At 44.4% G+C, this 18,945-nt stretch overlaps 1 protein-coding gene across 1 annotated transcript in view; it reads right to left on the bottom strand.

The window, feature by feature from the left end:
* Positions 1-7,980: 7,980 nt before the first annotated feature.
* DLGAP1 (DLG associated protein 1) overlaps positions 7,981-18,945 on the bottom strand; it is a 138,665-nt gene continuing 127,700 nt past the window's right edge. Inside the window, 3 exon segments of the mRNA XM_086472754.1 lie at positions 7,981-8,190; positions 11,030-11,182; positions 12,294-12,385. Of these exon segments, the coding sequence (XP_086328880.1) occupies positions 7,981-8,190; positions 11,030-11,182; positions 12,294-12,385 (455 nt within the window).

The following is an 18,945-nucleotide window of genomic DNA, read 5'->3' as shown; positions in this document are numbered from 1 at the left end:
GGAGTACACTGCAGTTTGCTAACGTATGGCTGGGTTCCCGGGTCCATGTGCATTCTTGCAGACAGGCTGCAGTTGTCATGATGCTTTTGCCAGGAAAGATGTAAACAAAATGCTCTTGTTGAAGCATTAAGATAGTAATACAAAAGAGTACTTCATAGAGTCTTTCAGATTGACACACGTTATCTATTTTCAGAGAAGCTATTTGCTATATGTAGTCATACGGCTTCATTGACGTAAGTCACCATTTTTTTACATTTTTTTTAAATCACAGCAGTGTTTACTGTGGTGAGTCAGAGCAGTGAGCAAGGTCACAGGATCCTCTCACATAGGATCATGCCTTACAATTCAGGTGTTTTAGGCATAGCTCTTCTGGGTTCCCTTCGAGATTGACAAACGGACATGTTTCCATTGAAGCTGCTAAATGCCTTGGCTAAATTTCAGAGGTGACAATTAGCCTGGGGTAAAGTCTCCTTTCTCTCCCAACATTGCAAATGCACCCATGTAACTTCACTAAAAATCAAACACTGGTGTATATGCAGGATTAAAACAGTTGTTAGCGAGATGAAAACAAGACTCACCCTTTCAAACTCTTCTTTCCCACCACAAAGCCTTCCTTCATGGAAGTAATAGCCATGAACTGACCTGGGTTACTCTTGGGTTACATTGTTTGTGTTAAATCCATGCCATGCTCCCGAAGAGTTGGCATCATTTCAGCAGCATGTGATGAAGCCCTGCCCTGTGCAAGCCCCAGTGTTGCCCAGGGACTTGCATCTCCCCTGCCCTCAGTTCCTTGAGGGCATGATGCTGCCATGGCACATTGTGTAAATTGTGGTCAAGGTGCCACTGAGGCACTGGGAAGGGAATCCAGATATTTAGAAACTATTTAATGAAACATTGCTCCAAGATGGGAAGGAATCTCCCCCTTCAGCTGTCACCACAGAGTGTGACAGCAAATGCTTTGGACACGGATGGACTTGTTGCAGCTTTGATGGTGGGATCCAGGCTCTTCTGCCAAGTGCCTCTCCTTCCTCCTGCTTACCTCCTTCCCTAGGACCACTCATGGCACTCCCTGTTTCAGCTCTTTGTACCATGGTCTATGCTCTCAGTGCTCATGTCGCCCCAGTGCCTCAGCATGGCAAAACGCCTCACAGTTTTGGTGCATTGTCTACGAGCTGCCTGCCCGGTACCAATTTTTTCCCTTTCACTGTCAGTTATTGTGTGGAGAGATGAGGAATGACACATGCTGAAGTGCATCAGATATCTCTGTTTACCCCAGTTAGGGCTAGCATAGCCACGATTTGCCAGAACTATCTGTAAATTCAAGAAGTTTCAGTATTGTTTTTTTTTTTTCACATGGTATGAAAGTTTTATTCCCAAGACCGGCAAGATTACAGTTACTGTGACAAATTCTTATTCCAAAAAAGAACATGCTATGAGGTGACAAATAACATAGCCCAACTCATGCAATGCATTAGCATCTCAGTGCTGTATATTTTGTGGAGCACACGCAATAAAATCAGGGGCGATCACAGTTTCGGTTGAAGGACTGCAGCAATCCATTGCTGAATGTACGCTCGCAAAGTGATTCCAGACTGAGCACCTATAGCCAGTACAATAAGAAACAACAAGCCATACTATTTTAAAGAGTGACTTCGATATTTCTCTAGTTAAAAGCCAGGGATAAGTGATAGGCTGGGCATTCCCACTGGGGAGACACGTTAGTTACATCCGAAGGGGTTACCTTTTGCTATTCAACATCTCGGCTCCCTAGTTACCATCTCCAAACTAAGATGTTTGCCTCAGCACACGGTTGTTTACAAAAGTGACTCATCTTACCTTGGTGAGACATTTGATACCCATAAAACATCCATCACACTCTGTCCTACTGCTTTTCTTTAACTCCATGCAAGGCCCGTCCCTTTTCCCAGACCTTTGACAGCTTTGAGATGTGGCAGAGCAGCGGTGGCGGCAGTGTGGCTTGGGGCCATGCAGCCTCTGCCTTCTCTGGGGGCTCTGCAATGCTCCAGTATATCTCCCCTTTGAATACAGCTGGCAAAATCCATAATTGCTTCCATTCTGCTTGGCTAAAAACGAGAAAAAGCCCAGCACTCCACCACAGAGATTGTTCCGTGCAGAGTCAATACGATGAAGGCCTCTGCACCAGGAGTTGCCCATAATAGGTGGCAGCAATGTCCCAACTCAGCTTGGTTTTTAATACATCTCTTTTTTCTTTCTCTCCTTTCATGTGTTGTTTCCCCCCCTCCTGGGTGGAGCACAACGGGTGAGGTGATGGCTTACCTGCCACAGCTCGGTAGATCGCAATCTGGAACTGGCGGAGTGTTAACACAATGCCCCAGCAGAGCTTTTCTGTCTCCAATTTCTACGATTATGTTGCTACCAGATCAGTGAAGAGAACCATGAAAAACACAATTACCAGGAAGCCCTGTTCCTTCCCTCGCCCCTTTGTCTTGCTGCAGATCAGGCGTGTGACCCACAGAGCAAAAGAAGACCTGCTATATTCGCCCGCGCTCCTGAAAAGGATGCTGCCCGCTGATGGGACCCAAGCGTGGGAAAGCCCGGCCGCTGGCTGGAAAGGCCAGTCACGTCCTGTTTTGCAGCTGGCATCCAAACGCATCCCGAGGAACGAAGTGAGAGCAGCTCACTGCTCCTGCCCCAGCAGCAGCCGAGCAGCAGCGCAGAAGAGGGGCCGTAAAAACCGCCCCGCCGCGTACAAAAGCACGGGGAAGGGAAGATGGTTGTGAATGAGCTTGCCGAGGCAGGACAGCAATTTTTGGAGGTCACTGGCCTAGCATCGAGCTAAATGGAAAGGGGATGAGTGTGTTTCAAATGTGGGTGCTGGTGCCAGGTTTGCTCGGTGCGAGCCCGCCTGCGCGTCACAGGCTGGTGGGGCTGACCTGACGTAGAGTGGGAAAGGAGAACTTCAGATATTGACTGCACTTCAAATCATGTACAAACCCAAGACTCCAAGAACAAATGCCAACAGCAGCAGAGCAGCCAATATTTTTATTATGAATTGATACCAAAAATGTCAGCTCAAAGTCAATACCAACTCTCAACAGATCTGACAGGCGCGCATGCTCCAAACTGACGGTTGAAATGCGTAATTTGCTTATCACGTGCTGCAAAAATACATGTCTAGCAGGAGAGAACAGACTTTGGCAAACAAACTGACAACAAGCTATGCTTGTGGGGAAGGCTCATGATTTGATATGGAAGGGAACACTGAGTGTAAATAGGAATAAAGTTTACCTTAAGCATGCTTGAAAGGCAGGGCTATGAGCCATGGGTTGGACTTCTTCATTCTTCTGCTGGAGAACAGCTTGAAACATACCTGCTATTCGACACTCTGATCTATTCTTGTTATGAAAAGAAGCCAGCCACCTCAGAATGGTTTTTAAATAATAAAACTTTTTTTTTCCATCCCTGGTCCACCGGTTTATCAGTGTCCAGCAGATGAAGAGAAATCCCTTCATTTTGGTCGTTATAAACCTTTAAGTAAAAGTTTCCCTGCCTATAGATCCCAGGCACAAATCTTTCTGATCTTCCTGTGCTGAGGGTCTAAGCCTGGGCAGACAGTACACAGTGCAGTACTGGCACGCTATTAATATAACTATTAGGCTCTACAGACCGAATCAGAACCCATTTAAATGCTGGTATCGCCATGAACAACATCATTCGGGACATATTCCTATGGGATTTGGTGACTTTTTTTCACTTACTGGGAAAAACCCTGTCTGGAAGCAGGAATCCAGAGAAGGGAAAGTCAGCTACCTCTGCCAGGGCTCTTTTTCGCTCCCCGTATTTCAGCCATCACCAGAGATAAGTGCAAAATGAAAAGAACCAGCAAGGCGAAAAAGAAACGGGCTGCGGGTTTCTTGCTGTGTCTTTTAAGTCACCAGCGTAACTCCTGACATCTTCAGCGGGGTTTGGCCGGGCTCCGAGCAGAAGCGCCTTTGAAGATTTTGCGAAGGCTCAAGGCCTTGATCACAGCACCATTTACGCCTGTGAGCGACTCTGCAGATGAGCCCTTCCAGGGCGCTCAGCGAGACGCTTCGTATGAAACTTTGCAGGATGGGTCTTAAGCAATGAGTGCTTAAGAGAAACATTCTGCTTGTCATGCTTTTATCCTTGACCACATCAAATGAAATGCCTTGGCAGTTCTGGGAGAACGAATCTGCATTGAAAACCCACAGCTCTTACAAGCAGTGCATTAATTATTTTATTAATTTGCTCTTTTTACATTATGGGAAACATTCATCTATTTACATTTTCCTGTCCACACACAAACCAGATAGATAATCCTATGGAAACCCGAATCGTTAAGCCATAAAACACTCTTCTTTGTCTAAAGGCTTTCAATTTTGTGTCTTTTGTTTCAAATCAAAAACATTTTTAAAATCACATGTGGGAATGCAGGTAGGCCAGTGATTTACATTCCAGCTACTTAAAATACGCATATGACCATTTTCCTTAAAAAAAAACCCAAACCAAAAAACCAGTAAGTTCACAAAGATACAGTTTAAATTAAAGTGATAGTGCACATCAAAGCATTAAGGGAACACCAATAAATAAACTGAAATATATTACAAATAAATTATTTCTATTTACCTTTTCAAATATTAAAAATCTTTAATCCATTTCTTCATCTTTCTTTACAAAAAGATTATGAGAATTTTATGGAAACATCTGCAAAAAATATAATAAATACTTTTTTTTTTTTTTTAAACTTTTGAAGCAGGAGACAAAAACAACCTTTTCTAAAATTTCCCCCAAGAAAAAAAAAAAAAAGCAATAGTTTAGTCCCGAAGTGAAACAGAATATAAGCATTTTTTAGTATACACTGGGCAGGTTAGACTAAAACCAAATTATACTAAAACAGATGATAGAGCAAATATACTAGCATTAGTGTTGGTAAATGAGTCAAGAGGTTAACCAGTGGCATTCTAGGGGCAGAATTATTCTATTTTGTATTTTCTGGTCTTGGCTGTAGTTTTAATATTTTGCTAAAAAACTAAGCATTATAATACCCTCTCCAGTGCCAAATGAACTAACAGGCATTCAGCTAAGAATAAATTCATTTAAAATAGATACGAAAAATATTCTATAATATACAAATACAATAATTTGTCATGTACAAGACTAGATAGTCTTCGCTTTTCTGCTTTTTAGGGGGGGAATCTGCTGGATATAAATTTCTGTAGCCACTTGTCAACCAAAGTCTTAACTCATCTTTCATAGAATGTTCACAAAACTAAATAAGTCTGCGACACAGTTGTGAATGTGGACTCTCACCTGGATACTGCTTTGACTATTTCAGTACAAATGAGTTCCAAATAATTAATACTTCCTATGACTATATATGCTCAAAAGTGGCAGTTGGCACTGTTACATACTGCAAACACGGTGATGTTTCGTTGGCTGCTAAAAGTTAAACGCAGTGTTTCAAAACTAGCAAATACACTGGTATTCAAACACTTAGAGGGTCAAACCTTTCGAAGCTCCTGTAACACAAAGCACTCTAGGGTTATGCTGGATTTCTGATTACTCTAGTTAAAAGTCTTTTATATATTAAATTATTAGCCCTTATCTTGTAAACCACAGCAGTAAATATTTGTGCCCTGTTTATAAAGACATAGCTCAGATATCAATGGCTTTGAGAGGTAGCAAATTCTCTAGTGGTTTTAGTATGCTCTCATGAAAATACTTGGTGCCAGAACCTATTACCTCTCCTATTTTCTTGAATAAAATTAAATTAGCACCTGGCTATGATGTCGTAGGAAAAGAAGCTGTCTGGCATGGTCTCAATGAATACTTTTAGCAAGAGCTTAACTTTCTGATGACAATTTTAAACGCTTTTGAAGCGCAAGCTGCAGAATTCCGCCACTTGCGCCGCAGGATTTTTCTCGGGCTGGACCATCCGCCCCAGTTTAACAGCTACGGGCACAGCTGGCGCGGCAGTGGCTGCACCCTGCGCCCCTCCATGGGGGGGCTGTCCCTGGGCCTGTTCCCATCGGGAGCAGCAAGCAGCCTGCCTGCCTCTCCCTGGCAGCAGGGCAGCCGGGGAGAAAAGCAAGGGGGGACCAGCAGAGGGGTCCAAAAATCATCATCGCAGGGCTGCGCACACCCCGGGGGCACCAGAGCTCTCCTCTGCCCCCGAGCAGCTCCCGTCCCCCGAACCAGCTCACGCTAACTCCGCTTGCAGCAGCACACGCCAGCTGGGCACACGTGTGCGCGCACACGCACACGCACACGCTCGCACGCACGCACGCACGCCACTTGCTTTCAGCAGCGTGCCTGACACAGCTTTCCTAAGGTTGGCACAAGGGATTTCAGTAGCGGCGTGGTCGGCATCGTTCCTCCTCAGAGGAGCTGGAGGACAAGCTCTGGCCTCAGCGAGGGGTGGCTGTTGGGGACAGACACGCAGGGGCTGACCTCTCAGGCTCCTCTCCAGCCCTATTGTCTGCCAGTTCCCCCCACTATTAATGAGCTACTTGGGATGCATATTTTTTGTGATTGCAAACAATGGCAGAAGCCAGGGTAGGAAGGCTTGTCGTGAAAAAAATTAAGTTCATATTGATCCCGTAACTTGTGAAAAATACTTTATTGTTCTTGTTCAAATGGGTGTTTTATACTATTAAGAGGAGGCTGAGTTAGAAACTTGCTCCTAGAGATGGACTGTTTGCTGATAAGCAGTCTGAACGGTAGCATCTAACCGGCTGTGGATAGAGCAAAGCAAGCCTGGCCTGGGAAAGCATCCGAGGCTCCAAGTACAGCAACTCACCTACAGGTGTCCGTGTGTGGCTGCGTGGATGTGTGAGATTGGATGGTCCCACCGAGATTAAGACATCAACAAAACCAAACTTTTTTTCTTTTTTCTTTTTTTTTTTTTTTTTTAACCAATATAATCCATACAATACAATACAAGAGGAATTGACAATACAGTACAATTTTAAAAATTCTTAATACTTGGACAAGAAAATCCTTCTTTTATATTATCTCTTCAACTGTCATTGCTTCTTATCTCCTTCCTTTTCACTCTTTTATTGCCTTTCAAAATAGATTATTTCCCTGGAAGATCGAATTTACAATCTTCTGCTGATTGAAATGTTTAAGTAGTGATTGATGAAATCAAAATGAGGCAGTTTGTGCAGCTGTGAGTGTGCAGGTATCTTTCCACAGGATCTTTTCTATCCCTCACCATCTCACCTGCAGGATATGCTTCCACTTTTTCACTTCCCAGAGCTGTGTTTTTTTTCTCCCCCCCCTCCCCACTCCCGCCCCAGCCCCCTCCTGTTGTGTGACTCCCTAAATTCAGCTGAGAAGGTGGGATTCGGAGGTTTAGAATAAAGTGCGCCATCTGCTTTAAAAAAAACAGTAATAAAAAGAAGGGAATCCGAGTCATAGCTCATTTCATCTTTTGTAAGGAAGACGGCAGAGTCCAAAAGGATCACTCTGCGTGACTGAAATTTCCAAAGTCCCCTACAGTTTGATATTGCTGTACACTGGGTAACAGACTAGCTTTAGGTCAACTAAAGATCATGAGTAAGTTAAACGGAGCATCTACTGTACAGGTGCGCAGGTGTGTGGAAGTCTGAGCGCTGCGTTTATTTGTTTCAAACAGAAAAAAAAAAATAAGGATCGTACTCGATTACATGAGGCAAAGTGGCAGCATCAGTACATGTGACAAAGCATCGTGATGACATGGGCGAACCTTCAGAAAGCAAGGGTGATTAGAGGACATCTCTCGGAGGACCGACAACTACACCACGGCAGTGGAGTTCACTGGGAGCATCGGGGCGGCTGCGTACAGAAAGAGGGGAGGGGGAGAGGAGAGGAGAGAGAGCGAGATAGAGGAGGAGGAGGTACAAATACTTCGTGGTGACCTTGAGCAGGAGCCTAGAGGGGCAGATTATACATGAGGCTTGTCTTGCCAGAGAGAGTCCTCCCAGTTGGATCCCTTCATAGCCTGGTCTGGGCTTCGGGGATGTATATCTCAATGCTTTCGGCGCTCTCGGTAGCTGAGTTCTGGCGGACCGATGCAGCGCGCTTGGCAGCCATCAGCCGTTTCCGGGCCTCTTGACGCTGCGAGCTCTCCAGAGAGCGTTCTCGTATGAGTGGCACCTGACCTTTCGATGGCTTCTTTGGCACTGGAGGAGGGACCCTTCTCTCCTGATCAAAGCAGAAGGTTAATGGCATTATACAGCTTCTCAGGGAAAGGTGGGAAAAAGTAGGATACGTCAGTAGTTAGAACACACATTTTACCTAAGGTTTGTTAGCTCTTATCTGCCTTTCTGTCTTCAGTGAACTGGCTTTTGTGCTCAAGGGTTCATAAACACAGGGCAAGGGCAAAGGGGAGGGGCGGGCCGGCCGCAGTGCTACTTCTTCTCGGGGACGGTGCTGCCAGGGCCGAGGCCCCCACCGCTAACCGCTTAGTGCGGCTCCCCGGGGCGGGGGCGATCCCGACGTCTCCTCCCGGTGCCAGGGACTAGGAAGGAGAGCATCTCGGACGCGGCTGGGGAGCGAACGCTGCTCTCAGCAGAGGAACTCTGGAGAGCCCTGGCTCCCGGACCACCCTCTTCTACATGTGCACAACGCTGGGCGCTTTTGCAACACGGAGGTACCGTGGCTTTGGCGTTCCCAAACGCAGATGGGAAGGAGCTGCCTGCAGCTGGTGCATCAGAATAAATATTTTTTAAAAACACCATATATTTATGTATATATTTTGTATACACGTAAGTGGCTTAATGATTGCTTAAAAATCCCACACTTTGGGTCTCACTGTGCAAGCTCATAAACTCTAGCCTTCTGCTAAATGGTCATGACAAGCTACCACCAGCTAGAAATAGAAAAAACTGGTAGGAAAAACTTAAAAACTGTTAAGAGAACATGCGTTAATCATCACAGTGGCAGCTAGCTCCAGATGCGTGAGCAACAAGGAGGACTTTTATGCATACCCTGGTGCATGTACACACACACACACAAAAACAACAAAAAAAATACCCCTCAGAGAGGGATCTCTCCCGAAAGAGAAAAGTGTATTCAGGTCTGAATTTCAGGCGGCCACAAAGACTTTGTCAAGTTAATTAGATTGTCTTTTAAGTTACATCCCCTTCCAACTGTGAACATGGTCTCTGAGCGAAGGGATTTTATCGCACTACAAAGGTCCCATTCTGCCCTTTCGTTTTCTCTCATGCTGCTCAGAACAGCTTCCACGGCTCGAAATATAAAGGTGCTTAGTTACACTTATTCATACTTCGCTTTTTCTCTCCGGCCAAGGATTAATCTATGCTGTTTAAAAAGGGCCCAGTGGCAAAGGCCAAAGGCAATTGCAAATACCAATTCCACAGAAAGGTTCTTCTTTTTTTTTTTTTTTTATCCTTTTTAAGAAAGGAGATGATCTGTTTCATCTAAAATCATAGACAAATGCTGTTGAAACAGGAACAGTGTCAGTGTAATTCTTTAAAATTTTTACCTTCCTACTGTAGGTCCCTTTCTTCAGCACTACTTAACTTCCTTTAACCCGTTATAGTCTTCTTTTTGTTGGAAACTCTTTGAAATGTTTTTCAGAAGCAAAGAAAAGGCACATTTTTTTTAAGGAAAGCTCTTGTTTCTTACTGCTGCAATTGCAAACACTCGGCCTACCCGCTTTACTGTAAAAGCTAATGAAAACCATATACCAGCGTTTCTGTGCATGAATGTTTGACGGTTTTAATTTCCTTTTCTGATAGATACTGAAAAAAAAAAAGAAGATAAGAAAATGACTTGCCTTCAGTACCTTGGGCTAGGAAAACACATTCCCATTCATTCCCCTACAAAACACACTAGGTGTGCACAAATGCTGTGAACATGGCACTCCTAAGTCAGGAATGAGTATTTAGTCTTGATCGGAGGAGGAGGGAGAGTGTTACCAGCACTGCCTTTGCAAGCTTCCTGCTGCAAGATTAACGGGGTTTGATATTATTATGGTTATTTGTCCAAAAGAAAACACTGCTTTGGTCATCGGCAGCCAGCTGACCATAAGTTGGGGCAGCCCGGACTCCTGTTTGAGCCACTGTACCTGTAAGTCATGTTCCCCCTCCTTCTGGTGACCCTACCTGTTGGCTGTATTCATTGCTATCAGACCAGCCACAGAGGAAATTCAGCCATCAAATTACGTACCTACAGGAGCACGACATTAGACCGTTGATTCCTCTAGGAATGGGTCTGTCTTTTAACGATTTTCTGAAACATTTGTGTATTTTGGCTCACCCAAGTGCCGTTTGTCTCAACGCGAATAGTGAGGAGAAAAGTAAGGCAATGGTGCCAAATGATAATGGAAAGTGAGATGTGGCTCACACTTGGAGATGTGGCAGTTTTTCATGGTGACAGAAGAAGACCACATTCAAAAAAAAAGACCAAAGCTCCAGATGATTTTTATGCTACCTTGAGTAAACAACACTACCAGCAAAGTGAACCTGTTTATGAAATCACCCATTAAAAAAAACCCCAAAATAAATAAAAAACAAACAAACAGACAAAAAAAATGCAGTTCTTTCATGTAACATTTTGGAAGGCATATTTTTGATATTGCTCTGTTTGTAATCTAGTTACCAAAGTCAACGATGGTTACAGTGCTTCCCTAGTTTTTTCAGTAACACAACCTAGAACTCTTGCTATGTGCAATAATATGAACCGTAAATGTGATTTATTTAATTTTAAGAATCAATATATAAGGCAGTTCCTTCCAACGATTGATCGTCTAATACGGTTAAATGTAAAGCTTAACAAAGTACCACATTCCCATTATCCGATTCACAAAGACAGATTTGGTTTAAAAATATGCCTGAAACATATTACAGATAATATCCCAGATGATTATTATGTAAACATTGTTATTACAATGAAATTAATTTGATATGAGTTTCATTTCACATTTTTAACGTCAACGCTGTAACACAGAGGCCTACTTAATCTGTCCAGTATTTGTGCAGGGTTTTAAATGAAGCATACAAAATCTACAATGTTCTACCTTCTTGTCATGAGGATCCATCTGTTTCCAATTATTGGCCTTTAACTGATGAAGTTCATCAAATTTCATACTAATATTTTCTATGGACAACTGCAGCATATCCCAAAACCCTGCTAAATCCTGGGAGGTCGGCCGTGGATGTGCATTAGGATTCTGTGTAACAGAAGAAAAAAAACACGTTGGTTTTAGTACCTCTTAACGTAAGGCATTTGTGCAAACGGTTATGAATCTTGCTAGCAGCCAAGCAGTTTCAGCAGATCCAAGCCATCGGTGAGACACAGAGAGAGAAGCAAAGCGGAGCACTACTTACTGGCACGGGGGTTTTGCGAGGAGCCTGGCTCGGTGCCGAGCTGCTGTGCCCCCACAAGCCCCCACTCACCGAAGGCAGTGGCTACCCCCCATGGACCACGGGGAAAGGGCAGGTGGCAGGTCCCCAGTGGCAGGATCTGCCTAGGGGTGTTCCCGGGCACAACCGGTGAGATCCTAACCGCACTGAAATTAACCGCCAGCCTCCTCTTCACTTCCATGAGGAAGGATTGCCTGCCGTGTTCACACTTGTAAAAAGACTGACACCTGCGCCAATGCACATTTGCTGCATGTGCAAATAGTGATACACCGACGCGTGAACGCTTTTTTCCCACGCTGAGAACCTAAGGTCTACAAAAATACACCATTTCCAGTAAAATTGCCTCTTATATACCTCAGGCCAATTTTCTTCCTATTTTTTTGGCAAAAATAACCTCTGCAGGGTGAAAAGCTCAGAAGAGAACATGCAGAAGCACAGTAATCCCATTTTTATGGGTGGAGTGAGACTTGGACACAGGTGGGGAGCATTGCTTTGGATGTGCAAACTCAGTTCAGTTCATCGGCCCTGGAGTGTTGCTCAGAGGAGCACACTGGGCTGCTAGCATCTCCAGCACAGCATGGGCCAGAGGTTGGTGACCCACGAGCTCCCATGATGTCTTCTGTCCCTTCAGTGCAACCCAGCACTGTCAAGGGACAGATCCTCACTCCTCTGAAGTCAGCAGCAGAGCCTCCGTGATACGTCACCCAAAGGTTTTTGCCTGTAGTTATTTTAGGGCTCTTAAACTATTGTGAAACTCATGCTGACTCCACCAAACTTCGTAGAGTTACTTCCAAATTCATATCAAGGCCTTTACTGGAAAAACAACCATGTTAGTCAGAAAATCTGTCTGGTTTAGGTATGATTATTCACAGGGTTAGTAAAAGGCACACAACAGTGTCTAGCAGAAAGGTTACATACCAGGTTTTCTTCGCAAAGTTCTCTGAACTGGTAAAATTTCTGGGCCATGAGAAGCTGGGCACTGCCCACTGCAGTTCGAATTTTCCCTAGAACTGAGAGAAAAAGAAACGTAAGTCACGATGCTTTTTTTTCTGCAGGCAACTAAAAGCCTATAAAAAGAGAGGAGAAAGCTACACAGTAGTCAGTTCTGACTTTCAAAAAGCATGTTATCTCTCAGTCACAGATTACAGAGAAGCTGATAAATCTAAGGCCAGATCTGCACTGGGCAAAGATATTAATCTGTTGCTGCATCTTACTCTCATTCCCCCAGTGAGACCAGCTGTAACCAGCAAAGAGCACTTCCATGGCAGTATAAACATGGTTAACCAAAAGCTTTTGCAACCTGTACAGAAAGCCCACCAGAACTTAAGACCTCTTGTCACCGCTGTCACCCAAGCTCAGGCTTTGAGTACAAACCCAGCTCCCTCTGCAAGGACACGTGGCTTTCAAACCCTGCCACGCCGTATACTACACTGCTTGGAGAACACCGCATCTACCAGTATTTCTGTCACCTCGCTCAGCGACTTGGCACTTTGTTCCCAGACTTAGCTGAGTGTTGCTCACTCTGAGCCCCAGAGAGGGAACGGTGATTTTAATGCACACTGACGAATATCATTCGGACCCTCTGAGTATTTTCCATGATCACAATCTGAAGCAGCTTCTGCCTTTGGATCGGGATGCCCTGGCATACTTCAGGGAGCAATCACACCCCATCCCCTACTCCTTGCTGGTGACCTGGAGGGAGGTGTCAAAGAGTCCTAGCCCAGCTCCTGCACTGTCTGAGGACTCCTTTGTACAAACAGCTGGGTACTTATGGTCTCTTTGGACTGACTGAGTGCTGTGAAGGACTGCAGTGAACCAGAAGAGAGCCCACAGTAAATGCCTCTGAATAAAACAGGAGCTCGTGCTGTTTTGGTTGCACTCAACTTCATTGAAACAGTGGGGTTTCACTGCTGCAAGGGGTGGTTGGGAATACAGTACCCAAACCTGAGGCATACACCGGTGCACCCAGAGACCTGCGTTTCCCTGGTGTTTTGCTGAGTTCTGGTCGAGTGTGTGTGTATGTGTGTGCACACTCGTGTGAAAAAAGAGGTAAGCATGTACAGAAACAAAGCAGAAAGACAGCCGTGGCCTCAACTAGCAGTAGGATGGAAAAAAGTATGATTTTGGGGACTGCTGCTTCAAAGAAAATTGATGCTGTGAGCAAGAAAGCAGCTATCAGTTTGTTTGAGACTTTCAATGCTCAGGAAAAAAACACAACAACACTATACTATATGCACTGTTTTTAAATAAACAGGTTAGCATCATGGATGTATCTGTCTCCATCATTAATTTTCCCTCTCAGCTGAAGCAACTTATTATCCCCCAATTCTCTGGCTAAATACTGATTTAAGAACTAATTAAAAAAAAATACCACTTCATTAACGAAAAACATGAATGGCAGACACTGTGTCACAATTTTCACTATCATTTCTACTCATAGATAATTGCATTGTCCCAGCCCTCAAATAAACAGAGCAACTTTTCCATGACAAGTTTACAGTCTGGATACATGAGGTGGCTGAGGGAGGAACAGGGAAAACAGAGATGGAGTAGCCTGCTCAAGGTGAGTAAATTGTTGGCAGAGCCTAGAAGAGATGCTAGTCCTAAGCTGCCATCCTCTGTACCATCCCTTGGGCATGGTCACTTTTTGTGTAAAACCTAACACAACGTTAGCAGAGATCCACTGGGAAAATACTGCTAAGTATTTTGACTTACCACAAGGAAAAATAAATAAATAGATTAACAAACAAACAAACAAACACAACTTTGCTATAACCCCTTCTGACAACATTTTTAGGGTCTCAAACTCCTGTGACTGGCTGCAGCGCGCGTCGGCAGCTTGCGACCAGAACGCCACCACGCAGGGCTCGGTAAGAGAAAGGCCTCTCCACGGGATTCACTGGCGTAGGCACATGCTAAGCAAACTGGCACAAACACCCATGATGAACTGAAACCAGACATGCAGTAGTATGAAATCTGTGTTCTGCTCCTTCAAGGCAAATGGCTTTTCCTTCAGCAGCCTTAAAGCTTGCTTCTTAAGGCTGCTAAAGGAAAAGAGGGATGTGGAGTTCATTTATACTTCAGATATACAAAGAGGAAAAAAAAAAAAGGGAGGAGGGAAGAGAGAGTCTTCTCACTTTTTTTTTTTTTTTTTTCCCAGAAACTATAGGAGAGAGCTCTGTGAACACACACAGAGCCCAGACTTTCATTTTGTTCCCAGAACTCAGCTCAGCGCTGCCAGGAAATAGCCGTGAGCTGGAAGATTCACTAAGCGGAATATTTTCAGCATATTGCGCAGGGAGTTTTGCACACAACTCTCATTATTGTTAGCAAGGCTTGCGTGTCTAATTCTATGCGCACAGTGCTGAAAATGGACCCCTTGGTGTGTCTAGTCATTTATGCAACCCAATATGCAAACCACTCAACTGAAAGGACTTTTCAATAGTAGGAGGAGCTACTCCGGGAGCTTTCATGTGGTTCCCATTGTTATGAAAACTCTTCCCACTGAGTATATTTGGGAACAGCTGCCTCATCTGGAGCTCGGCCACTCTGACGCTTCCCAAGACTTGAGAAGGGGAGAAAAAGCGATCTCTCGACTTCTTGGGACAAAAAACCAGATGAGGCGCACGCTTTCCGGAAACCTGCACCACCCGAGTTGGAAATCACGTCCCAAGCATGAAGAAATGTAAATACACCTTGTTGGTGACGAATGGGAATGCGCCCCTTTCTTTGAGGGAAGAAGAGCTTAATATTCAGAGATCTCAGCAGAGGGAAAAGGAAGTCCTTGTCCTTGGCTGCCTAGCGACTGGCTATTTGCCTAAAAACCATCATCCCAGCTGACTGTGGGATGCATGCTGATGCTGTTCTCTATTGTTGCCACTTCTGCTGTAGCTGTAGCTGTATCTAGTCAAGTGTCACTGATTCCTCGCCCCTCAAAAGCAAGCGGTCTGTTAATGTGCAACCTGTCAACAACCAACTCTGTCACGGAAGTTAGCAGAAAAAAAAAAAAAAGAAGACAAAGCGTGCAAAAGACTGAAAGGAATCTCCCCAGAAGGCACAAAGCCTTATCAATAGCCTAAGTTTTGTTTCCATATGCACGTTGGTATTTAGTATTATATTTCAAGGCAGAGTGCTTGCTTTGCTTACTCAGGCAAAACTGCCGGTGCCAAAGAGAAAGGCCAAGGTGTAGTAAAAAACCAAAAAAGTAAAAATAGACCAATACTTTCTTAGGAGAAAAGCCTGTGAGGTTTGAAGCCAAATACCAAGAAAATAAATGCAATTGCAAAGATAATATTCAAAACACATAAGAAAAGAATCAGTGAAATCTTTAACGGCAAGGGAGATGGGGTACAGGAGAAAAACATATAAACATTCAAACTGATGTGTTCAGCTAATAGGATACAAACAAAATATATAAAGCCAAGGAACAACAAAAAATACCAACCCATCAAGATGCAATCATAATGGATTTAAACACCTATATAATGTTATTCATGTCTGCTTTCTACTCCGTACAGGGCTATGCAGCACACTCAACACTGTCGGATCTGAATGCCTTCCAGTAATACATTAAGCAACATTATTAACATCCATCATATGCTGTGCTGTCATCCCTTCCCCAGGGGGAGAAGTGTGTGTACTGCAGTGTTTTGTTTTTATATTTGGAATTTTTCTTCTCCCTGCCCCCTGCCCCCCCCGCTTTAACCTCTCTTCCTTGTAAATCCAATTCTCTCCTGTGACGACTTTTAAGAAATAAGACAGTTATGCCTATTCTGGAAGAAACGCTGCAGTATAGCTATTTTGATACAATTGAGCTATCGTGGCGTGCCTCCTCACTATTATTGTTTTTGACTAAGGGTCGCAGAATCTTGTCCTAGGATAGACATATGCCAGTGAATTTTCTTGTGTCTCTAACCCCCCAACCTGTTCTCCCTTTAAAATGTTCTTAGACTATGTGCTGTTCAAGTTCTTGCTTCTCTTTGTTCTAAGAATTGCATAGGACATACTTCGGGATTGTAGAGCTCTATATATCTCCTCCCCCCATGTCTTCATGGGAAAAGAAATGAAACAACAAAAAAAGAACTGCAAAAACAAGGGGAAAAATTGTGATATTGTCACCTGCTCTATCTTGGAAGGAGGCTGTGTGTGTAACAGGAAATATTTCCTGAATACAGGAAAACAACAACAAAAAACTCTTGAAGTGATGTGAAAAGTCATCACAGAAGCCACAGGAGTTTTGAGGAGCAGCAGCATTATTTGGCTTTAAAACACCAACTGATCTCTTTGCATTGACAGGCCCCAGGGTCTAACAAGTGACAAAGAAGGCACTTTAGGACTGTGACTATCAAATGCCCTTAATGTGACAACACCTGGTTGGTAGGCAGGGCGCAGGCTAGGGAACAGAAAACCAGCGACTTGCTCATTGCCCCAGGAGCAAGTGGCAGGAACAATAGCCGAAATTACAGGGACACAGCCTGACATTTGCGTTGCAGATGTTGGCTGGGCACTGTGCATATGAAGCAATCCTGCCTTAGAGCTGTCACAATCCATTTCCAAGCCAGGATGGACCAGCATTTTAGCCTATTCATGTTGACAGACCTACATTTAAATAACGCCAAGCATGACAAAAGCCAGGAAATTCAAAGTTAAAGCTACTGATGCTCAGGTCTTAAGCTCGGCTATTAAGGAGAAAACAGCCAAATGGAGCAAATTAAGGAAGGAGCAGTCCTAGCTTTGAGTGTATATACTTACAGGAGTGATCTCATTGAAATGAATAGGGCTGTCTGCATGAGTAAATACTGTTCACTGGCAGTAAAGCAGTTTCCATGTGTTCTCTGACTTACTTGGCTTTTATTAGCACGCTTCATGTTTTTCCCCTAACTAGATTGTTTCGATGCTTGTGGATTTCTCTTTTTTCCTTGCTAGCCTTTGGACACTGGCAGAGCTTCCAGCCAGGAGCTGGCTTTCCTTGGAGAAACCTTCCTGTACTGAGAAGTCCCTTCTGGGGAGAAAAGAAAACCAGGACAAGAAAAGGACGAGTCGGGCATACGTCCAGAGGCACGGAGCCAGGGGGATTCCAGCAGGACTTGGCCACACGTCAGGCTGGTGACCGTCCCTCTGGAAGGCTGCACCACCACACGCCAGGCTGGTGACCGTCCCTCTGGAAGGCTACATCAGCCCGCTGCAGGACGAGGCCTCCTTGCTCCTCTGAGCAGCAAGGATCAGGACCGCTTGGGAAAGCCCTGCAGAGGACTACAAATGGCTTTCCTTGCTCGTGGCTGAGAGCAAACTCATGGGTCTCCTTTTCTTTTGCCATACACATATATTAGGAATAATATATATTTTCCTTAATTTTCTTCTCTTGTGTCTAGCCATCACTCTTTAAGTTCTCCTTTGAAACAATCAAAACAAACCAAAACAGCAGAATGTGCAAGCATTGCATAATTTGCCAGAACTGGCTGAATTTGCAGAGACTCTGGTCCTAAGCAGCGAGGTTACTGCAGATTTGAGGTCAACCTTTGTTCACAGGCTAGCCCAGAGGAGCACAATATACACACAAGACAGTTATAATGACATGTCCTGTCAGAGCCTTGTTTTTCTATTTCAGTTTTTACTTGATTGGCCTGACTCGTCTTGCCACTAAACCCACATTACACCTGACTTGTGGTGAATCAAGCCCGCTGTTTGCTTCTGATGGTTATCTTCGCATCAAAGCCACATAACAACCCCATGTGCAAAACAAACATTTCTGAAGGGGGGGGGGGGAAACGAAGCCCTCCGGTTCTTCCAGAAAGGTTAATGCCCCATGCAAAATCAAATGAACAGCAAAATATCCAGCAAAAGCCAGGCTGACGCCGTAGGTGTATGTTCCTGTGCCCACTGCTGCTGGTCTGAGGCTGCTCACTAACAGTGCTGCATGGGAAGCCAGGCCTGTTGCTGCTAATTCTGCCTATAAATAGTTACTCCAGAGGCCTGAGCCAAAACTCGCCAACATTAGTAGCGAGGCTCTGACTATATGAAATTTTGAAGGGGAGAGGTAGGAGGAAAGGGCAGAGGGTTGAGGGAAAACCAAAAAAAAAAAGCTAAACAACTGATTTCCCTTGAGGCCTGACCCAGAGTGTCAGTCAACTCTATCACAAGGTGTTTAGCCTCATATCTCTAACATCTTTTTTTTTTAATGACAGCCCTAGAGTTTGTAGACAACATCCCCGTAACAGCAAAATACATGCGAACCGTATCAAGTATCCTAGCTTAAAGTGTAAGTGGTGTTCATCTGCCTGTTACACATGCTGTGGCTTAATCAGAAAATGATTTCAGATAAAACCAGAATATACTATACAATAAATAATTAATGGTGGAAGGAGAGCCACATTTCTCTCTATATTGGCATTTCATCGTGCAGCCACTGAACCACAGCTTGTTTTTGTACACAGCAGTAGACTCCATTTCCCAGCTAGAAACATTCAATCCCATCTGGTAGATTCATTCCCAGCTAGATAATGCCCAACGTATCTATGTACCATACACGCTACTGTCAAACAGCAGCGAGCCGTCTCCCTGAGACAGCTGT

Source organism: Leptosomus discolor, chromosome 13 (assembly GCF_034619465.1).
Source record: "Leptosomus discolor isolate bLepDis1 chromosome 13, bLepDis1.hap2, whole genome shotgun sequence".
NCBI classification, from domain to species: domain Eukaryota; kingdom Metazoa; phylum Chordata; class Aves; order Leptosomiformes; family Leptosomidae; genus Leptosomus; species Leptosomus discolor.
This window is presented reverse-complemented; position numbering and strand designations above follow the sequence as displayed.